The sequence below is a fragment of the Lipophrys pholis genome (assembly GCF_963383615.2).
Source record: "Lipophrys pholis genome assembly, chromosome: 7".
Lineage (NCBI taxonomy): Eukaryota > Metazoa > Chordata > Actinopteri > Blenniiformes > Blenniidae > Lipophrys > Lipophrys pholis.
Window position 1 is genome coordinate 19,479,924 of NC_137638.1, and position 22,389 is coordinate 19,502,312.

A 22,389-nucleotide genomic window follows, 5' to 3' on the forward strand; every position below is an offset into this window, starting at 1 on the left:
GTTCACACTCATTCACATGCCCATATATGTTCTTTATATACTGAAGGAAATGTGACTTGTGAAGCCAAATAGGCACTTCTTCATACTTGCATTGTAAAATCCTTCACTCCCCTTTCAGTCTGTATTGCTTGAGCTGCTGTAACCATTTCATTCGGTATCATATTGCATTCGAGAGTATCATATCTTTGTTAAAATCTTATCTTCCAGTGCAGGCAGCAGTGAGGCAGGTGAATCAGGCTGTGTTGGCCCAGGATGAAGCTGCTCTGCTGGCTGCACTCCGTCTTGAGGCTCTGGCCTTCCTGGGTGTTCAGGAGTCAAACAGTCGCTGGTACCTGGAACATTTCACCACCTTCTGCCAACATAAATCCAAGGTATGCTGAGTCAGCCGCTCATTAGTTGCCAGTTCAGGTCCTGAGCAGCCAGAGTGTTTTTTTTCCTTTTCTTTTTTCAAGCAACCAGTTTAGAAGATTTATGCTTTAGTTGTTAGAGATGAGAATAAAAAAAAAGCATATCAAGCTATACACTGGGTCCTGAAGATTGCAATTGAAAAGTACAGTTAGCAACTTGTCTGTTCATAAAGCAAATTCACCCAGAAACTGTTTCAAGATGTGTGTTAAGACAAAATTAAGTTCAGTGCATCTGACATCTGTTTCATTTCAAAAGTCTGTCTGTAACAGAATTACCCACAGGGACAAAGAACGTTGGGGAATCATGGGTCTAATTGCTGTCTCTCTTCGCCATAATCAACTCTTTGTTCTGCAGAGTGGAGGGAAAGCCATGACCCTGAATGAAGAAGATATTCAGAGAGTTGTCAGCTCTTGCAATGACTTTGCTGAGGCGGAAAAACGAAGTAAGCAAAGTAAATGGGTTCAGAGTTGTATAAGGGTTCACTGATTGGTTAAAATTGACACACATTCCCTTGTTAATCAAAATGATTTTGCATTGTATCTACAAATGAACACACTTCACGTGTTGCACATCAGTAATAAAAATAAAAAAGTTCACTCGTACGATTTTCTTCACCAGAACTTGAAGCGGTAGCAAAGATCAATACGGCCATCCGTCTTGGAAATGCTGGTGACACTGTGGAGGAGCTGTCAAACCCCGAAGCTCAACTGCCAATCGTCTACCAGACTGCGGCCAGCCTCTACCAGAACGAGCTCTTCAGTTTGCAGCTTCAAGGAGGGCGGGTGAGCCGTCAGCTTTTGATTGCGACGCCTGGATTTATTTTGGTTTTATGGTAAAATGGGGCCAGGATTGAGATGACCTTACAAAGTGTAAATGTTACTGAAAACAAACACTTAACTTACTTTAATGATAGCAGCTTCTGCTTCCGATGTATTTACTTATTGGTGATTGTTTTATGTTATCACTGAAATTGAGTTTAGAGATCATTGATGAAATGGCAAACAACATGCTGCCTTATTAGTGGCAAAGCAGCATCAGCATCCAAACTGTACTGTCAGGGTGAACTTGTGAGGATATGATTTCTAAACATTTCATTGTGTTTTGCATAAGAAAGCATTGCTATAATGTAGTTCGTAAAAAGATTTTTACTTAATTGTTGACTTTCCCCATGCTCTACTTCTCCCTTTTTGCACTAAAGTAAATGGAAACGATAATATTGACAGTAATTGTCTTAGGTCATTCTGATATTTTATCGGTCCGGTCAAAGCAAAATTGACGTACGTGGCCTTTGCACTCAGAGTGTGACACCTCTGATCCAGATGAGATGATATGAGTCATATGCATATGAAATTCAGCCGGCAGTGACGGGATAGGGATGCAGGAGAAGGATTACATTTTGACAGTGAATACCTGACGATATACAGTTTATTCATGAAGGTCAGTGTGAGCGCTACATGAGTAAAACCTGGGATTTGAGAACATTGTTCAATATAGCCGTGATGAATTATGACTCTTCTTAGAAAAATACAGAAGGGTGCATGTTATGTGTCCTAAAAGAGCAGCTTTCGCTCTCCATTGATGTCGAACCTCTACAAATGAAAACATGATATTTCTTTTTCCTATTTATTAACATTTTTAGCAGCTTTTCATAATCTCTCTCTATAGCTTATTGGTGACACTAAAGGTGCCATTAACATTATTCACCAGGAGCACAAACCTGATGCAGTTGAAGATTATTATTTTCTAGTTTTCATCTCTTGATTAATGTTTCAGTCGGGACTGAGCCACGAAGAGCTGAGTGTAGCTGTGGAGATGCTATCGGCTGTGGCTGTGCTGAATGAGGTGCTGGACACCAAAGACGCCCAGGCTGTCATTGAGCAGCTGACCGACTCCCCCCTGTTTTTCACCAACATAGACCAAGACAAACTCAACAGGTGAGACTGATTTACAGAAAGTCCAAAAGTAGCAAAGTAATAATCATTTATGTTTTAGAGAATAGATTAGGTCCAAATGTAAGTTTTCAGTTGGAATCCTGAAGCTTTTTAAAGTTTCTGACTCTTCCTCAGTTATGCCGACATGCTCATTAAAGAGCGAGGAGAAGCCCTCGCCAACGGTCAGGAGTTTCTCACCTGGAATGACGTTCAGAAGTGCATCGACGCGGTCAACGAAAACGAAGAGCAACGTAAGACGACCTGAGGCGTCTGATTTGTTTTGTTCTAGTAGTTTCCTTCAGTCAGAATCTGAACGTAGTTCTAGCTTCATCTACTTTTATCTTGGGTTTCTGGTCTCCAGGTGTCAGAGCTATAGCGGAGATCAACGTAGCGCTTAACTCGGGCGATCATCGGAAGACGCTGGCGGCGCTGCTCCTCCCCGCCGCCAAGCTGACCGGGGTTAACCCAGCGACGGCCAAACACTACCACGATGTCTTACAACACAACAAAGAACTCTGCCAGGTAATTTCACCAATTGCATCCTCTGAGAGCAAAATATAGAAAAGTTTCATTCTTTGCTCCAATATTCTCGACTATCTGGTGATATATGCTGCAGCCTTCATCTTGATATAAAATGCATGAATGTGCAACAATGAATAAGCTTCTGTTTGTTTTGAAATTAACACAGAAGAATTATCCAAAAATAATATAGGTGGAAAGTTCTATTTCTCTGCTTTCGCATCGTTTTTGAATTTTCTAGATATCTAGAGTTTCGGCGATGACAATGTGAAATAATAGTTTCATAAGAAAACTGTCTGTCTCACATTTGCTCAGTCTGTTAATTCTCTTTTCAATATTGCACAATATTGTGAACTTCCAATAGTTTACACGCACTGCGTGGTGTTGATTTTGGTTCTCCCGTAGATTATACTGTTCTCCTGTTAAGTCCACAGTTTCCAGTCTTAACTTTCACATCTTTATTTTGCACGCCTCCCCACTGTGTCTCGACAATGCTCACGCTGGGAGCCGCCTTTGTTTGTGCATCCACGCATCCAGTTTTATGCCATAACAGCTAGTCTCTGAGGGATCCCGCGGAAGGAGATGAATTGTAGCTCTGAGGCCGCCGTTTTGGAAAGGAGCAAACACAGGAAGGGATCCAGACAGCTGTGGAAGCAGCAGAGACACACCGCGACTCTGTAATATCCATAAAGTCTGTCGTCCCCATTGGAAAACAGTCGGATGTAGTGTGCGAAATGCAGGATGCCACTTGGCAAGAAGCACACCACAAAAATAAAGAAAACCATCGTGCTGACCCTGATAAATGGTCTCCAGTCACACGCACTCTGTCCCAAGTGGTAAACTATGGCCACGTGGGTGTAGATACAAATCAGAAAGGGCAATATGAAGCCCAGACATATAAGCATCAGCCTGTATGGCACCAATGGCGAATGGGATTTTTCTTCAATGGGAAGCACGTCATGACAGGTGGTGATCCCCAGCTCGGTGATGTGGTAGCTCTGCCTCACCAGCAGCTCCGGCGTGACGGCAGCCGCAAAAAGAAACCAGACCACGAGGCACGCCCACACCGCCAGCGTCGTTTTCGCCATGCGTTTGTACAGAAAAGGTTTGGCCACGGCCAGGTAGCGTTTCAAACTGATGCACGCTATAGTCTGAGCCGAGCTGTAGACGTTCCCGTAAAACAAGGCTGTGGCGAGCCGACAAGAGACTTCCCCAAATATCCAGTGGTTCCCATTGAAGTGGTAGTGAATGCGCAGTGCCAGGGAGAGCAGAAGGAACAGGTCCGACAAAGCCAGGTTGAGGTAAAGCAGCACCGTGGACACGGATTTAGCTCTGAGTCGGACTCTGAGGAAAGCCAGAATGTAGGCGTTGGAGGGGACGCCCACCATGATGGCCACGATGTATGATGACGGGATGACCCAGGTGCTGAGGACCCCGGTAGTGTAGGCCGTCACTGGCTCCTCCAGACTCACGTGCAGTTGAGGGTCCGAGCTCGGATAGAGGAGAGCTGGCAGCTGGCGTGTGTGATTCAGTTTGTGCGTTGACCCCTTAAAGGTTTTGGGAATCGCACCAGGCTGAAGATTGGCTCGGATCCTGGTTTTATTCCCTGTACCAAGTTGAAAAACAATTTTCGTGGCTTCAAAACAACTTCAATTTTTAGGCACATTAGAACAAAAATACACTTAAAATTGAAAATCTTTACAAAGCAAATACAAAATAAAGCAAAAACTATAGAGGTCTTAAATAGATGTATTCAAATATATTTAATCCTTCAGAGTGACACTTCAGATGATGAACTTTAATTTTGTCAGTTTGATGTCAGAACTTAGGTTTCAAAAGTTTCAAAAAGCTTTAATGATAAAAATAAAAGATGCATGTTTTGGAAAGATAAATGCACAATCACAACCTTTAACTTGAAAATCAACTTACCGTCATGCTGGCTGGTCTGGACAGCCATCAAACAAATGAGAAGTCCTGGGACGATCATCCCCGTCCTGAGTCTCATCTCCGTGTCTTTCTTTTTCTTTTTAAAGCTCTCTTCTCTTCACCTCTGTTGGCGTTGCCTCTTTTCCGGAGTTCTCCACCGGTGAAACTTGGTATTTTGCATCTCTGCAGCATGAGAGTGGAGCTGCTAGTGTTGTGTGCTCAGGCTCAGCTTTCCGCTGCTGTGTGTGGGACGACGCTCGTGTGAACACGTTTCCTGCTCGGGCTTGAAACCCCACACCCCACCAGTCTGCGATAGGAACTGCCCTCTGACTCACCAGGGTGGGGTGGATGGTCTATGATTTATGAGCAGCTGGTATCCATCAAAAATACTCATTTCTACTCTTGAGTTTTATTTAGATTATTTAGCATTGCATATTGTGGGTTTTGTATTTTGTAGGGGTACTTTTTATCGTCTTTTTGTCAACTTCGCTGAACTGAAACTTTTTTTTTTTTTTTACTTTTCCTGCGATGAGGCCCTGATACTCATTCTGAGCTTGAAGAGAAATATCATTATAAAAGAGAATAGTTATTAAAACAGTAGTTTAAAACTGTTTAGGGTTTGCAAGAGACTGCAGTGAGTGGCATGCATAGAGTGGACAAATATGTTTTAATTTCTTGTATTCAGCTGATAAGAGAAAAAGACCGGTTGAACAAGAAAATGTGGTCTTTGTTTTTTGTTTTTTCCAGCTTATACTAGATGGGCGCCATTCTTAATAGTACAGTTTATTTCCAAAATGACAGTTTTGTTTCATTTCACGTTTCTGCTTCTGGTTTATTCCCTCAGCTTTACACTTAAATTTTGCTTTACAAAAAAAAAGAACATTTTTCTTCTGTCTTTTTTGCTTTCTAGCTCTGTTTCAGTACATGAATAGTTTGGTTAAGACAGATCGAAACTGTAACTCTACTTTTAAACTGCTCAGTGTTTTTAATGGTTACTTCCTTCCTAATGGCTGTGTGCTCTCAAGGATGCGCCCCAGAGCTGACTAAAATTAGCCTGAGAACAAACCCAACAGTCGGCCTGAATAAACATTTGGATTGTTGAGAGCGTTCCCTTTTTTTTTCTTTTTTTTTTCTGGGTGTTGTGAGTAGATTTTACTGTGATGAGGATGCGTTTGAGAATTTCTCCCTTTTCCTCGGATTTTACCCTCAGACACTGAGGAAATGGTTGGTTGCACTAATAGCACTAGTTTGTGCTGTGTTGCTGTTAATTGCTTCAGCTTTAGGGGGAATTCCCTCATTTATTTGTTGACGCAAAACCTCCATAATCCTAATTTGATCAATTTGGAAAATTCACATGTACTCTGACAACATGATTCTTTAATCTAGCTCATTGAAGATTTGATTGAAATTCCCTTCAAAAGAATACTTTTTTTATATAATTGAACATCAAGTTAGTGTTATGCAGCGACGTGTGAGTAATGCTTTGGTTGTGTGATACTGCGTCTGTCCCATTTCCTCTGCAGAGACGAGAGGTGACCTTGTTGTTTTACCTGATTACAGAGCTCGGGTGATGAATCTGCAGTGTTGTGGCTGGACCAAATCCAAGAAGCCATACGAATCGCCAACGAGGATGAAGAGGAGGCTCTTGCGTGTATGTTACTAAACCTCCTATGCAATCAGTGCTCGGACCCTGATAAAAAAAAACAAGCGATTCACTTTGGGGAAAAATAGCTGTGACATAACAAAATGAGAATAAAGTGAAGCACGATGACGACTGTACTTATTCTAACTTGGAGTTATCTTTGTGTTATTTATTTCATTATCCTTAATTACAAAAAAAAATTAACTAAACCACATTTTCATATTTCACCTTTTTTCTTTTCTTCTCTTTACCAGTGGCTGGAGCCGTAGGAGATATTAACAGAAAAGTGGCTGAAGGGGATTCACAGAACACGGTGCAGGCTCTGCAGGCTCCCAGTGCAGGATTGAAAGCGGTGATTCCTCAATGCGCCGACAAATACCAGGTTCAACTTGTGCAGAGACAAACAAGCAGCGCTGGTGAAGGTGACTAGACTTACAAACTTGTACATGAATGCATTCGTCTAATTTTCAGAGTTTTTATGGCCTTCAGTGGGTTTGACTGAGCTTTGTCTGCGTTCCTTAAGGCAGTGCTGATAGTACCTGGGTGAAACACTGCATCAAGGACAGATATGACTATTATTATAACCTGGAGACCGGGCAGGGAACCTGGGAGGAGCCTGAAGGGTTCGAACACAAGAGTGGGGAGCTCAGCAAAGATGAAATCCAGGTACAACTATTTTATGTTGGTATTCTAAATGTCCCTCTGATGTACATATAATAATAGAGACTGAGACTGAATGTTTCTCCCCCAGAGTGTTGTCAGCAGTGTGACTGCAGACTATAACAGGGGACTGTTGTGGCTGGCCAACGAAGGCTTGATGACGCAGCTGCAGGCGAGGCTCAGAGGCTTCCTGGTCAGGAAACGGCACATTCAGAGGATGGAGTATCTACATCAGCAGGAGCCACATGTGGTCAAATTGCAGGTGGAGTACATCTCCAGTGTTATTGTTAATTATGATTATTTATGGTGTCAACGTCAGTGATGTCTAAAGTATAACAACTCATTCTAAAATCTATTATTGCGCTGCACAATCAATCGAATATGTAAAAGTTTAACAAATATTCAAGCAGTGGTTGGAAAATCGTTTTCTAATGTGAAAAATGAATACTGATATGACATTGTAATGCTAAATATACACACGGATATTTGTTTTCTACAAACTAAGCACAAAGCTATGATTTCTACGTTCTCTATCAAAAAAAGTTTGTACAACCAACAACATAGGTACTTTAACAATAATTAAAGCAGATTAATAAAGTTAAAAAATAAATAAATGTAGAGCATGTATTATGTGGACTAATTTTCATTTTTGAAAGTTCTGGTTGGGAGCAACCAGGTAACACGTAAGACTATTATTGACAGCTTAATGATCGACACTGTAAAATCACTGAAGTATGAAGTATTTTTGATTGTTTCTTTTGTCCGTTTCCTCCCACTTCTGCAGGCTTGCTGGCGAAGTTACAAGCAGAGGAAAATGTACAAAGAAAGAATGGATGTGCTTCAACAAAATGTGAAATCTATTGTGAAGGTGATGAATTGTTTCTATGAAAATATCTGTTACAAGTGTCCTTAAGGAGAAGTTAGACTGGAGGCTTTATCATTCATCTTGTTATTATGCCAACTGGCATTTGTGATTGAATGTGATGGAATAACTATCTTATCAATGACCTGACACACAACCCTGCTGCTTTCAGATCCAGTCTCTGGTGAAAATGTGGGAGGCGAAACGGAAATACACACAGAGGCTGCAGTACTTTAGGAAGCATGTGAGTAATAGTTTTCAAAAACTAGTTTCAATGAGCAACATGCAGGATTTATGCCAGTTTTCCTTCCTACTCAATACATGATATGATATGATATGATATGTGCTCGTTTAGGAAAAAGAAATTGTGAAAATCCAGGCTTTTCTGAAGGCGAACAAAGCCCGAGATGACTACAGAACCCTGAGTGAGTAGAAAAGAGGTGTCCCTCAATAATCTATCAATCAATGGAAATCATGCATTTTCCCATATTTTCATTGAAATGGTGAAACTCTCGATATAATAAATATAATCCGAAATACTTCATGCCTCAACATTTACGCTATCCAAAAATACAGTATTTTAAAATAGTCCATCTCATAAGATTGTTTTTCTCGTTTTATTTTAAGTAAGGAGAGGCGATAATAATCACAGAAATGCAGTAATATTCGGTCTTGTCCGTTTGGCCAGTCCATCACTAAATATGTAGCAACAGAAGCATCTGATGGACAAACTATCCTAACGTGTGTGTTTGTGCTGGTCGTTGTCCTCAGCTGGAGCTAGAGATCCTCCTCTGTCAGTGGTGCGTAAGTTCGTCCACTTGTTGGAGCAGAGTCCTCTGGATCTGCAGGAAGAGCAAGAAGTGACTCGGCTGCGGGAGGAAGTCGTCACCAAGATTCGCTCGAACCAGCAAATGGAAAAAGATTTGAACATGATGGACATAAAAATCGGCCTGCTGGTGAAGAACAGGATCACTCTACAGGTGAGTAGCCCAGGAAATATTAGTTTAACAACCCTTGAGGCTGTAATAATTGTTCTTCTCCTCCCTTGGTTGTTTATAATTCACTTGTGTCAACAGGATGTGGTGTCTCATAATAAGAAAATGAAGAACATCAAAAGTAAAGCGAGTCAGGACGACCTGACTGCAGGAGACAAACTGGGCATTAAAGGACTCAGTAAGGGCAAAAGGAGGAAACTGGAAGCCTACCAACATCTGTTTTACCTGCTGCAGGTCTGAAAGGAGTGCATTTAACTTTACCTCGTCTATCCTATGTTACTGCACTGACGTTCTGCTCTTTTTCCCTCCTCAGACGAATCCGTCCTACCTGGCTAAACTGATCTTCCAGATGCCCCAAAACAAATCCACTAAGTTTTTGGACACTGTGATCTTCACCTTGTACAACTATGCATCCAACCAAAGAGAGGAGTATCTACTACTTAAACTTTTTAAGACGGCTCTGGAGGAAGAAATAGAGTAAGAACTGCAGCTCTAAATGTTACTGATGTCCACGACTTTCACGCTGCACACTCATGCCACGTTTCCATTTGTCATGATTGCGGCGGCGCTGATCTTCTCCTTGCGTCTCAGTTCTAAGGTGGACCAGATCCAAGACATTGTAACCGGCAACCCTACTGTCATCAAGATGGTTGTGAACTTCAACCGAGGCGCACGCGGTCACAATACCCTCCGGCAGCTGCTGGCTCCGGTGATCAAGGAAATCATCGAGGATAAAAACTTAGTCATCAACACCAACCCCGTGGACGTGTATAAGGCCTGGGTCAACCAGCTGGAGACGGAGACGGGAGAGGCCAGGTAATGTGGCTTACAATTATCTGTTACCTGCGTTTCTGGAATATTTCACCACTTGGAGCTTTCACATGTCGCTAAAAGAGAAATACAGTTTTTCTCACTTTAGTTTTGTCAAAGTTTCGATCAGGTTTTCATGCTCCACCCGCTATGAAGTCCTACGTTATAATCTTGGTCTGTGGGGAAAAACAACGTGATGCATTAGGCCTACTTTAAAAAGTCACTTGCACTAGTTTTATGTCTACAAAGGGCAGGTTTGGTGTCGTAGTGTTTCCATATTTAAGTGAAACACATCCGTCAGGTGCACTGAATGCACCGTCATATCAAAGAGACCAAAAACAATAATCCCTCTGTTCCAATAGAAGGTTTGAACAAAAGGCATCACAGTATCTCCACAAACTCTTCACAAGCAGTAAATGTTTTTGCCGTGTTGTGATTGTCTTCAATTTGCTATTTAGTTTATAAGTAAAATGAGATATTTTGTATCAAACTTGCATCCCTCCATTCGTGTTAAATCATTAAGGTATTAAGGTTGGCCATCCAAGTCAGTGAATACAAACAGTAAATCTAAATATTTTAGATTTATTACACATGGACAGAAATAATTAAAGCTTATCAAGTATTTCTTAAACTATGGTTGTAATGTCCTTTTGTTTAACTGGAGGCCATGATCATAAATATCTCAATCAATAGTTTAAAAAGTTTATGACACTATTTAGTTTATATGTTGTGAGTGTAAAACAAACTTTTCATTGAATTTCCTTGGAGAGGCACTTGTTGATTTTTCTCTGCGGCTGCGTCGCTCCCCTCATTTTCCCGGTTCAACGTTTTCATAGAACAGTCACATCGATATACGAAAGCCTTGGAAGAGGTGTGTATTTCACCGAGTTGAACTCTTGTTTCTTTTCCCGTTCAGCAAGCTGCCTTATGAAGTGACTCCTGAGCAGGCCATGTCCCACGAGGAGGTTCGCAGCAGGCTGCAGGGCTCCAGTCTGGCCCTGCGCACTGCAACAGATAAAGTCCTGAACTCCATCGTGTCCTCGCTGGATAATATCCCGTAAGCTTGCTATGTGCCAAAGTTTATGTTCGGATTATGTTCTCCTCTAGGTTTGAAAGTCGGGTCGAAGAAATTAAGCTTGTATTGATAAGCATGATTTACTGCATATTTGTTCATTTGTTCACTACTCGCTTCCACACTCATCTGAAGTATTTTCCAGGGTTTTTATATTTGATATGATGTGAATTTAATACACATGGGTGAATGTTCTAGCTTGTCATTTCAAATTCTTCTTGCAAGTTGCCCGTTGAGGCATTATTAAAGTTCACACAATGCAAATGGTGTCGCTCACGAAGAACAAAAATCCAAAGTTTTGACAAATTTCTTTGAATTCCACCAGATGGCGCCACAATCTGTTGCAATAAATGCGCCTAATATTTTAAATCAACAGTCACTGAAGAAAAAATGTCACTGTTCATTTTGTTTGTCTTAAGTTTGTTTTATTTATTATGTTCTCCACACAGCATGTAAGTGCATGTTGTTTTGTGTTTGATGCCCCATCCATTGTTTTTGTTTTGCATGTAGTTATAGCATGAGATACATATCAAAAGTTCTGAAGAACAGCCTCCATGAAAAGTTTCCAGAAGCTTCAGAGGATGACCTGATGAAGGTAGAGGTCCTTAAATGTTTCCATTCATTTATGTGTGTTTTCCATCCGTAGTGCATTACACAGTACAGATGGTCTTTCTGCCATATTTGTTGTTGTAAACTTAGATTAGAAGTTATGATATTTCTATAGAACATCATTTTTGATATTGTCTTTTTTTTAAATGTCAGATTGTAGGAAACCTGCTTTATTACCGCTACATAAACCCAGCCATCGTGGCCCCTGATGGCTTCGACATCATCGACATGTCAGCCGGGGGGCAACTTCACCAGGACCAGCGTCGTAACCTGGGGTCTGTGGCCAAGATGCTTCAGCACGCAGCCGCCAATAAGCTGTTTGAGGGCGAGAACGCACACATGACTCCGCTCAACAACTACATCTCTCAGACCTACGAGAAGTTCAGGTACGGAATGTGATGCTGATGGACGTGAACGTCCTCTCGAAATGCCAAGTAAAGTTATTACTTCCTAATTCAATCAGTGGCTCCGTGTCTAAAAAAAACAAACAAAAAAAAAAACTACCTCAATATGCCAAAGTTAGTGAGTTATTACTGAAAATCAGCTTATTATTTCGGAAACATGCAAACTACTCGTTTTTCTTCATAGAGAATAGTTGGTACATACATAGAATATAAGATTCTTTGCTGTATTATTATTATTATTATTGTTGTTGCTTTGAAAGATGTTTGAAGGTCACATGTGGACGTCCAAATTTCTTCCAGGTTTTTTTTCCAGTCGGTATGTGACGTACCTGAACCTGAGGAGAAGTTTAACGTCGACGAATACTCCGACATGGTGACTTTGAGCAAACCCGTCATCTACATCTCAATTGAGGAGATCATCAACACTCACTCGGTAAACCAGCTCACACAAATGCAAATATAATTTGTCTAAGAATATAATACTCTCAGATTACCAAATGACCTTAAGTAGATTAATCTCTAATGGAGATATGTCTATTTAATACCTGTCATCACTGTTTATATTGCCGTTGCTTGGTTCGCATATATTCAACTCAGTTTCTCTCCTAATCCTGAATATTGAACATGAAAGCTGACATACGGACACCCACTGGCACCGCAGATGTGTTGGAAGTAGCATCATTTCCTGTCCCTCCAGCCGCCACCATCTGGTTTCTCTATATTTAGTCGTTCCTTAGAGAATGTATGTGATGCAGGTCCAATCAACACTCGTTTCCAAATAGGACATGTACGTTTGTTTATACCCGGTAAAGAACTTTCACATGTTATTTTAGAAGCGCATCGTTTGAAAGAGATTTTTTTTAAGGCGATTACAAGCACATATGAGGCGTCGCAGGTTGATTTGAGGTGGAGGAAAGTGGTGTAGTGATGAGCAACCTTACATGATAGAGACCTTGTATTGATTCAAGATAGAAAACACCAGGTTGTAATTCAGACTTCGTTTGAAAATTACTAAGAAGGGCTTTTATGTATATCAGGATGGATTTCAAATTTTTATGAATGTATGGCTGTCTTACAAAGGTTAGGTTTATTTGCTCGAGTTGGAAACTCCAGCTAAGTAAAATGAGCTAATCCTTTTGGCAAATCTTTTCTTTCAAAACAAAATATCCACATATTTGATCAAATATTGTTATCTCTAGTGTGGCTTCTTTTTCAGATTGACTGAAAGACAGATGTCTTTTTGTCTGTAGAGTTTTTTTGTTTTTGTTTACACCTTTACTAAAACTCACAATCTATATACTCTGTCCTAAATTCAAAACTTTAAACACATCGATAGTTATTACACGGTACAAGGCTTCAGTTTTTCAGGGGCTACTGAGGATATTAGGGTTTTCCCGTCTCAAATCTAATTACATGTTGATCTGTTCAGCTGCTGCTGGAGCATCTGGAGGCGATCTCTCCAGACAGAAACGACCTGCTGCACGAGCTGCTGCAGGACCTCGGGGACGTCCCCGACGTGGAGACGTTGCTCGGTACACTCGAACACACGTTTATTGACGTTATTTCTACGTTTTTACCGGGGTTCGTTCATCATTGTCCATTCTGTGCCGCTGATCTCCAGGTGAAAGAATTGCGGATCCCAGTGACCCAAACAAAGAGAGCGCTCTGAGCCAGCTGGCAAAGACGGAGATTTCACTCACTCTAACCAGCAAGTTTGAGCTGCTGGAAAGAGATGACCAGGACCTCAAAACTCTCATTACTAAGTAGGTTTTACGCAAAACATCTCTTCAGTATAGACTCGTTGCGTTGCGCTGAAGTCCTCGTGCACAGTTTGTGGGGGTCACCGTGGTCGTCACTCAGTAGCATGTCTCTGTTGTCTTTCCTGCACTTCTATCATATCCTGTCCCCAAAGGAAGAGTTTTTGAGATCGGGCTTATCTGGCAAAAAAACGTGTATCCGCCTGGATAAGTTTCTCCACAGAGCGCTGGAGTGATGGTTACTGTGTATGAGCATCGACATGAATATGTGCATTTCGCATTTTGTCTTCAGAACTTTAGAATGTTTCACTGAGAGTAATTTAAAGAACAACAGAATCATGAATGGTGGCTCGCGAGCGGCGGTTTTAAACTCATTTAGTTCAGGGGCCACAAGACGGCAACATAAATACCAGTAACAACAAAGATTTTCTTGAAATAAATACAAATAATTGCAGTTATATCCTGAGCTGTTTGCATTCGATTGTCTTTTTGCCAAATCTTTTAAGAAGGGCAATCTTAAATCCTACCTGTGGCCCAGTTTTGGTCCCTCAGGCTGCAGTGTTCAGATCCTTGTTTTGTTTTGTTTTCACGGTATGTTGACTTTGACTTCACATGACAATTCTGTTGTATCAAAGCACCATCGATATTCAGAGCTTAACTCATGACATTGACTTGCATTCTTGTAGTTGGTAAACGGCTTTGAAAAGGTTTAACAGTGAATATTCAGTTCTGCTCAAAACGTCTCGAGAACATATTTCACATAAATTAGTTTTTAAATCTTGTTGGATCATTTTATAAGCATAACACATTTTTAATAATTATGTACTAGATCTCTAGATAGGACTGATAATTGTTTAAGTTTAAAGTTTGTTTCAGAATGTCACTTTGTTGTTTATTTTGTCAAAACTTACTGTGAACTGTTAACATATCAGTGGTGCTACTTCGTCAAATAAATTTCTCTGTTTTTAATAGGACAAAAAAGCTCATTGTGGACGTGATTCGGATTCAACATGGAGAAACTTTGCCTGACATTCTGGAGACGCCGGTTACGACACAGCAGGTAACAAATATAAATAAGTTAACTATTAGAGAATATTTATAAAGACAAAGAAAATTCATCTTTTCAGATCAAATGTTCCTAACTCATGTGTGCATGTCTTGTATGGTGTTCTCCGTGAAGGAGCTGGAGCACACAAAGATTGTGGAGCGCAGGGCGGTTCAAGACGCTCAGACACCGGAGGGTCTGAAGAGCAGCGCGGCGGTCCTGGAGGACAGCCAGCTGCCGCTGGAGCAGAAGAAGAGGAAGATCCTGAGGAACCTCCGCAACCTGGAGCAGGCCGGCCTCGTGGCCGCGAGCAACCGATATCAGGAACTCATCAACGACATCTCAAAGGTTCATGACAATCTGCTTCTCTTTCACGTCCGAGTTTACGTCGCTCACTGCATCTGTCGGCCTCAGGAGTCCAACTAAGAGTTGTGATTGACAGGACATTCGCTACCAGAGGCGCTACAGGCAGAGGAGGAAGGCCGAGCTGGTGAAGCTGCAGCAGACTCTGACGGCGCTCAACTCCAAAACCACCTTCTTCCAGGACCAGATGAACTACTACGATACCTACATCAAGACCTGCCTGGATAACCTCAACCGGAAGTCAGTTCTACCTTCAATACTTTTTTTTCTTCCTGTCAGTTATGTTGACGGTTTAGAAAGATGGAGCAACTTATCTTGTTTCTTTATTTTACCGTGTGTGGTTGTTTTGTGTCCAGGAATTCACGCTGGTCGATAAAACTGGACAATAAAGGAGATGATAAGGGCAAAAAGAAGTGGAAACCTCAGGCTCTGAAGTACACTGCTGCCAGGCTGCATGAGAAGGGAGTCATCCTTGAGATAGAAGGTCTTCAGACAAACCAGTGAGTCCACTTCTTCAATACTTTCTCCCCCAAGCAGGAGCAGGGTTTTGTTGTGTCGCCACTCGATGAGCAAACCTCTTCACGGTTTGGATCGGTGGCGCTCAGCTGGGGCCCTACCGGCGATCACAGGTCGTCCCAAGGCTTTACCCGCCTGGAAGCGGTCAGGGAATACTTTTCAAAGCAAAAGGAATCGACTTTAAATTGGTTGGATATGAAAAGTTGTTCATGCCAGCTGTTCTGTGTTTTTAGGAATAATTCTTTCAATCAATTTCACTCTTGCCAAACCATCAACTGAGACTGCAGCTGGAACCAAGTGCAGCATTATGGATAACATGCATACAAACTTTATTAAATTCTGTCCAGACAAGCAGAATCTTTATCATTTTAACTGTGTTTGGTAGGTTGTGACATTCCACCACTGTTTGTCAGAAACGACAGTGTTGGTCAGCGTTTTCTCCTTTTCTCATGTGCCCTCTGTTTAATCGTCTCTTTTCTCACAGGTTTAAAAATGTCCTGTTTGACATTTCGCCCACTGAGGAAGTCGGAGATTTCGAGGTGAAAGCCAAGTTTATGGGGGTCGAAATGGAAAAAGTTCAGCTTCATTTCCAGGTAAATATTTCCTAAATACATCAATTGCAGTTCCACAGAAAGAAGAGTGTTTTCACTTCATTCTTCAGTAGAAGTATTATGAAAGATTTTTTTTTTCCCTTGTAAATCACAGTAACATGTTTGTACTGATGACGTGTTTTGGATTGAAACAAAAAAAAGAAAAAGAAACCCATCATAAAGTGCTGACTCCACGAGTGTTGGTTCCAAAATAAACCCACCTCTGGAGCTCATATCTCCCTGGGAGGCCACAGCCAGTTAGAGATAATCACCAGCAAAAAGTCCTAGCTGCCGGTATAATGTTCTGGTCGGTTTCAGTTTCTGACCGTTTCTCCTGTGTTTTGTGTCCAGGACCTCCTCCAGCTGCAGTATGACGGCGTGGCCGTCATGAAGATGTTCGACAAAGCCAAAGTCAACGTCAACCTCCTCATTTTCCTCCTGAACAAGAAGTTTTACGGGAAGTGAAGCGGAGAAGACCAAAGCAAGTTGTGCCTTCTGACGGATTGTTGAAACTCCAATAAATTCAGTCAGAAAAACTTCACCTTTAGTTTCATCTGCCTATGATTTGATGATCACACCAAAATTAAGTTTTGTTTTTTTTTGTTTTTTTTTCTTGATGTGATTGTAAATGTTAATGTATTTTCAAGAATTAAATTGTAACGATATTCATGTTTTGTATGTAGAAGTTGAGGAAACACATGGTCACCGCCGCCTTACACGTTGATGTTAGAAGTTGAGACGAAGCCGAACTTTGTGTTGTTTCACCGGCGAAGCTTTTGGCTCAGCGGACCCGCTGGCCTGCACAACGCTATGACACACTGTAGTTTACCAGTGCCTTTTTAAACGAAGCATTTCATTGAATACATGTTTCCATGAATAAAACATTGAAACCTTTTAAAAGCTACAACGGATGCATTTTAATATGTAGCTGTTACCACTAAGTCTGATGCTTGAACAACGTGTGTAATAAATTACTTATGTACGAGAGCATTTTTTTAAAAATCGTTTTTCACCCCATTCTTTTGCACATTTCTCAGCTGCTCTGCCAACTTTGCACTTCCACAGGAAGAAAAAAAAAAAAAAAAAAAGCATTTCGGTCTGAATGTCAAGGTCCCTAGTGCACATGGTGTCACTGTAGAGGGGCGGAGATGTGCGGCAGCATTGAGGCGGAGTGTCCTCACTGATCTGGGATGACCTGTTTGACGCCCACAGTAAAACACTCAGACAGTCACTCCTCAGGCAAATTGGTGACGTTTAGATACTGTAATTGAAGGATGGACCGTGAAACCATGCTGCACATGCTTCTGAGCTCGTTTGTGTTGTTTTCTCCCCTAAATTCAGCATTCGCTCCTCGGAATGGTGAGTAGCTTTCTTTATCTCCATGGAAAAACCACATTTTTGGCTTATGACGTATGTGACAGTAGTTAGCAAAATTTATTTTGGGAGGGGAAAAAAAAAGTTTTGTGTCAGCATTTTATTCATGAATGAAGTCAACATGTTTTGGAGTCAGGAATTCAATAGGAAAAGTGTTTTCTAAACACTACTGAAAAAAACTATATCAACCCAAAGTTGCAGAAGAATATATAAATGCTTAAAAAAAACTTAACTTTTTGATTTTTAACTTGTCAAATGTCTTGACGTGTTGAGTATTTTTAAAATCCATCAGCTACATTGCAGAACTCATGAATGAAAAATGCATTCCTCCAGGTTTTACTTTCTGTGTAAAGGTTAGTTGCAGTTAACTTCCTGATCCGTGCAACAACAAGCAAAAGTCAATCTCTTGCACTTTGCACACTGAGTTCCCCTCCGATTCTCCAAAGCTGTCATATGTTGGATATGTGTTCCTGCTGGACGATATGCAGCTTCAGAGCTGCAACAACAGCAGTGCCTTCCTCCAATATCAGCTGAAACTGGCCGCATGTGTTTCACAAATCCAACACTGTTGGTTTTTGAAAATGTCAGGAGGATCGAGAGCACCCCCTGTGTTTTCAGTAGGTTTTACTGCTGAATTAATTGGGAGCCCAACCGATGTCTTTCTGCTGGTGTTACATGGTGGATGAGCAGCAGTATACAGTTTAAAAAAGTTTTTGTTGTAATTGTATGTAAAACTTGGTTAATCATTTTAAAGTGGAACGTGCATCTTCTTAAAGGTGAATCTGCTTTGCTTTTGTTTCGCAAAAGACTCCGAGTCCCTCGCTCGGACGTTCTCGGCAGACTTTGTGAGGGTCTCCGATGAGCCAGTGGACTACATTGACCTGTCTGCGTTGGACATGTTGAGGGATGATGGGGGATCCGGTTCATTGTGGCAGGACACCGCTAAGAGACCCGTTCACCAAGGCCCTCACCACAAGCACCACTCCGTCTCCGAGGAGACCAAAGCATTCCTTCAGGGTCGCCTGGCGACGGTTTTCGTCCCGACTGTTTACATCCTGGTCTTCATCATCAGTGTGCCCCTCAACCTTGTTGCCACGGTGACATTTGCCCGTCACATCCGTCCCAAAAAGTCGTCCGTGGTCTACATGCTGAACCTGGCCTGTGCAGATCTGCTGCTCGGCCTTCTCCTTCCCTTCAAGATCGCCTACCATTACAACGGCAACAACTGGATCTACGGCTCCTTCCTGTGCCAAGCCGTCACCGCGGCGTTTCACTGCAACATGTACTGCTCCGTCCTGCTCATCATGTGCATCAGCATCGACCGCTTCCTGGCCGTGGTTCACCCCGTGAACTCCCTGATGTGGCGCAGCCCCCTGACGGCTTCAGCTGTGTGTGCAGCCATGTGGCTGCTGTCTGTAGGAGGAGTGATCCCTCTGCTGACCTCGGGACAAACTATTTATTTATCCGACCTCCACATCACCAGCTGCCACGACGTGCAGGACGTGGGAAAACTGCACTCTTACTATCTTTACTTCTTTCCCATCTACTCCTCTGTCTTCTTCTTCATTCCCCTGGTCTTCACTGCCGTCTGCTATCTGCGCGTCATTCAGGCCGTGGCAGCAGCCGACTGGGAGAACCAGTCCCGGAGGACTCGAGCTTTGGTGATGACAGTGATGGTGCTGCTGATGTTTGTGGTCTGCTTCACCCCCACCAACATCATCCTGATGGTTCACTACATCCAGCTGGGCCACAGGTCCACTGACGGCTCCTACCAGGCCTACCTGCTCTCCATGTGTGTGAGCAGCCTGAGCTGCTGTCTGGATCCGCTCCTCTATTACTTCGGCTCCTCGCAGTGCCAGAAGCAGATGGCGGCACTTTGCAGGCGTAGCCGAGACTTCTGGGCAAAGAGGGGCTCGGGAGCACCGAGCAGTACGACATGCAAGATGGAGGCTGTGGAGACGGGCACGGGAGGCCAGTTCAACAGACTGGTGGATTAAACCATTTTCAAACTCGCATCTACTGTTTTGTAGTCTAAATGAATGAGACTTGGATCAAATGAATTTTAAAGACCTTGTTTTGGTGTAGAAGTCATTGATGTCTTGTGATCAGGACACACATTTATCTTCACGACTCATTTATATTCAGCATAGCTTTACATCTTCAATCATCCAGGTTTCTTTTTTTTAAGTTTATTTTAATAGATTATACAGATTATGCTTTATCAACAATACAGATTTATTCTCATTAATATTCCAAGCATATGATTTTCACAACATATAACAGTTCGTCATTATTTGTTACAGGTTTCATCGGTAAATATTCAAAGAGGGTTGAATCATTACAGTCTGGCGTTTAAAAAGCCTTAATTCCATGTGTGTAAAATACAGACCATACAGTCAAATCAAACTGCAACAATACAATTTGTTGGTGTTTCTTGTCACGTCTTTGTTCTGGTGCTCACTCTGAAGTCTCTTTCTCGTCACGACACAACTCTGAAACAAGATGAAACACGGAGGAGAATTGAGACTCGGTGTAATGAGCATGCCTCGTCGTGATTAGATTAAATTAATGTTTTAAATCGTTCATGTTAGTGTGTCAAAATTCTCTATGTAGTCGTGTAATACAACACCTCCACCTTGTGGCAATTGGCGAAGAGCTACAATCACAGTATCGACATGTTTTCTCAAAGATATAAAGTATTACTGAAAAATAAATTGATTGGTCCATTCTTTGTACTCGCAGCATATAAACTAAAAATCTTCAAAAATCCTTTCAAATGTTTTTAACGAGAAACTTTAAATACATTTTGAATACTTCAAAGCTATTTCAGTTTACATGTAGTAAAGCTATGGTAGAAGGGAGTTTCACGGTTTGAATTTAAGTGAAAAATGTGTTTGAGACTCGCCTGTTTATTATGTGTGAATAGGAATAAATTTGCTTCATGTCTCTGACCTGTTTCGCCATCGTAGCTGTGGAAATCCTCGGAGAAGTTCAGGCACACTGCTTGCTTTTTGAAAATGTCAACGTCTTTAGCATCTATTTTCCCGGTCCTTGCTGAAACGAAGGAGAGAATTCAAAATGAGTTTATGTCCCTGGGGCGATTGTGTTAGATAAGAACGCCACTTACTGAACAGCAGGATGTACCGACCGGTGACGTCCCCGTTTCGAAAGGTGTCAGTCCACAGCAGGCAGTCGGGGCACGTCTGCAGGATATGTCCTTTGTGGTCTGACAGATTCTCTTCAAACATGGAAGGATGCAGTCTTTATGCACACATCTGTCGCCTTGGAGGTTACTCCAGCTCAAATTAAATAGGAGAGACCTCTGCTGACTTACTGTGAAAGGTGGTGGCGATTCCTGAGATTGTCGCGTTTACCTCCCCGAAGATGCACCGCTCACTGGGGAAGTCCGGGCAGAATTTAGTGTCACGAGTGTGAACAGCTGCGAGTTAATACCTGAATGAATCTGCTTAAAATACGGAAATTCTAATCATCAGACTCACAAGCAGTAGTCTCCCCATCGCAGCGTCAGAGTGAGGCTGTCGGACGTGGGACACAAGTCTATCCAGGAGCTCTTCAAGGACTCCAGTGCGTTGTGGTACTGCTTCGGGTCACCAGCCCCCAACACATACACCCATTTTCCAAACACCTGAAAGAGCAATGAACTGAATCAACACCGGTGTAAATATGTCGGATAAAGCATCTTTGACTCAACTCGCCTGTTTAGGATCCTCGGGCATAAAAGGTTTGACCAGGTCTTGGCAGTCGGGCGCAGACGCGGCACTGAAAGACGAGAGGGTCAGGAAAAACACAAAAACAGGCCGATCCATGGTGGGACGGAGAATGTCGCTGAACCTGCGACAGAAAACGTCTAACGCCGATTCATTTTAGCCTCCTGGGAAAAGCTGTTGTGCAAGTGCTGCTGTGGGGCAGGAGGAGGAGGAGGAGGGCTCCCGCACACTCGGATGCCTCGGCGGCGGTAACATGCAGATTTCTTTTGCTCGACCCTGAAAAGGCCGAGCTCAACAGTCCTCTGTTGCTCACACCAGCACTACTGAATCAACTCAGGCACAGTGCCACCACCTGTCTTCAACTGTTGAAATCTTTGAAAAAGGACCTGAAACAGCTTTTCATGGGTAGAGTGAAGGCTGTTTTCCCTGTGGGTCAGTGTGGACTCCTCCTGGTTAAGAGCTGGCACCTTACCCCCCCCCCAACCAACGCTGATGCAACCCAGCAACAGTCTTTGTTCAATGTTTCGGGGAAACAGTGGTGAGTTTAGAGGAGCTCTGAAGGTTTTTATCAAGCGTATAATCTTGATGTGTACGTAAGCCGTGTCTGAATGTCTGGGAACTTTCTTTCTTCAGCAAAATGAAGAAAAAGACATTTGTTGTTTTTCTGAATAAGTGGAGAAATAAATGACTCGACCCCAAACAAAAGGGAGCAAAAACTACATTTATTCATCACACACAACCTTAAAAAAAACAGTTGTATACAAATCAGCTAAATCAGCTTGGACGGGACATTTAGAAGGATTTTTCTGCGTCTAAAATAAAAGAGTCCATTGCTAATCATATGTGTAACATGACATGAAACCAACAGGATGCATGGTTACAAGGCTATTCCAAGGTGCAGCGTTATAAGAATTACATGCGAACCACATGGCAACACTGTTTAGTATATGTTAAGCTGACTTGTGTTGGGTGTGTGGAGGCTGTTATGAGCAGATTGATGACATTTCTGAGTTTTACTTTGCATTGGGCTCAGCCTCAGTTTGTTCCTTCTCTGTGTTCTCGGCAGCAGGTGATGGAGTTTCTCTTATGTCGGGGCACAGCTCTGCAACATCATCAAGTACAGACATTTAGTTTGACACGTGCGTACTCAGTTTAAGTGCAGATCAGAAAAGACATGC

General features: G+C 42.2%; 5 protein-coding genes across 5 annotated transcripts in view; 2 read left to right on the plus strand and 3 right to left on the minus strand.

Moving 5' to 3' along the window:
* Positions 1-17,096, plus strand: part of iqgap2 (IQ motif containing GTPase activating protein 2) — a 34,810-nt gene extending 17,714 nt beyond the window's left edge. The window contains exons 10-38 of the mRNA XM_080467769.1: positions 208-371; positions 763-850; positions 1,027-1,190; positions 2,182-2,342; positions 2,475-2,590; positions 2,701-2,861; positions 6,345-6,435; positions 6,681-6,848; positions 6,950-7,092; positions 7,178-7,348; positions 7,871-7,954; positions 8,121-8,192; positions 8,304-8,373; positions 8,720-8,928; positions 9,025-9,177; positions 9,257-9,420; positions 9,535-9,759; positions 10,670-10,810; positions 11,336-11,420; positions 11,588-11,820; positions 12,139-12,271; positions 13,268-13,370; positions 13,460-13,601; positions 14,568-14,655; positions 14,776-14,988; positions 15,083-15,243; positions 15,360-15,503; positions 16,004-16,112; positions 16,461-17,096. Of these exons, the coding sequence (XP_080323895.1) occupies positions 208-371; positions 763-850; positions 1,027-1,190; positions 2,182-2,342; positions 2,475-2,590; positions 2,701-2,861; positions 6,345-6,435; positions 6,681-6,848; positions 6,950-7,092; positions 7,178-7,348; positions 7,871-7,954; positions 8,121-8,192; positions 8,304-8,373; positions 8,720-8,928; positions 9,025-9,177; positions 9,257-9,420; positions 9,535-9,759; positions 10,670-10,810; positions 11,336-11,420; positions 11,588-11,820; positions 12,139-12,271; positions 13,268-13,370; positions 13,460-13,601; positions 14,568-14,655; positions 14,776-14,988; positions 15,083-15,243; positions 15,360-15,503; positions 16,004-16,112; positions 16,461-16,574 (4,070 nt within the window). The 3' untranslated portion in view covers positions 16,575-17,096. The remainder of the gene's footprint in view (positions 1-207; positions 372-762; positions 851-1,026; positions 1,191-2,181; positions 2,343-2,474; positions 2,591-2,700; positions 2,862-6,344; positions 6,436-6,680; positions 6,849-6,949; positions 7,093-7,177; positions 7,349-7,870; positions 7,955-8,120; positions 8,193-8,303; positions 8,374-8,719; positions 8,929-9,024; positions 9,178-9,256; positions 9,421-9,534; positions 9,760-10,669; positions 10,811-11,335; positions 11,421-11,587; positions 11,821-12,138; positions 12,272-13,267; positions 13,371-13,459; positions 13,602-14,567; positions 14,656-14,775; positions 14,989-15,082; positions 15,244-15,359; positions 15,504-16,003; positions 16,113-16,460) is intronic.
* f2rl2 (coagulation factor II (thrombin) receptor-like 2) lies at positions 1,800-5,047 on the minus strand. The gene is made up of 2 exons (XM_080467770.1): positions 4,788-5,047; positions 1,800-4,464 (listed from the first exon to the last, which is right to left on the minus strand). Exons 1-2 carry the CDS (start codon positions 4,861-4,863, stop codon positions 3,398-3,400), a joined length of 1,143 nt encoding a protein of 380 aa, XP_080323896.1. The 5' UTR covers positions 4,864-5,047; the 3' UTR covers positions 1,800-3,397.
* Positions 17,097-17,240: 144 nt separating the features above from the next.
* f2r (coagulation factor II (thrombin) receptor) lies at positions 17,241-20,188 on the plus strand. The gene is made up of 2 exons (XM_080467997.1): positions 17,241-17,468; positions 18,291-20,188. Exons 1-2 carry the CDS (start codon positions 17,384-17,386, stop codon positions 19,478-19,480), a joined length of 1,275 nt encoding a protein of 424 aa, XP_080324123.1. The 5' UTR covers positions 17,241-17,383; the 3' UTR covers positions 19,481-20,188.
* Positions 19,604-21,638, minus strand: LOC308112467 (uncharacterized protein). Its single transcript, XM_080467998.1, has 6 exons — positions 21,200-21,638; positions 20,984-21,129; positions 20,818-20,879; positions 20,611-20,721; positions 20,436-20,537; positions 19,604-19,975 (listed from the first exon to the last, which is right to left on the minus strand). The coding sequence occupies exons 1-6, from the start codon at positions 21,308-21,310 to the stop codon at positions 19,941-19,943; spliced, it is 567 nt and encodes a 188-aa protein (XP_080324124.1). The 5' UTR covers positions 21,311-21,638; the 3' UTR covers positions 19,604-19,940.
* A 275-nt stretch (positions 21,639-21,913) lies between these two features.
* LOC308112468 (uncharacterized protein) overlaps positions 21,914-22,389 on the minus strand; it is a 2,882-nt gene continuing 2,406 nt past the window's right edge. Inside the window, exon 6 of the mRNA XM_080467999.1 lies at positions 21,914-22,313. Within this exon, the coding sequence (XP_080324125.1) occupies positions 22,225-22,313 (89 nt within the window). The 3' untranslated portion in view covers positions 21,914-22,224. The remainder of the gene's footprint in view (positions 22,314-22,389) is intronic.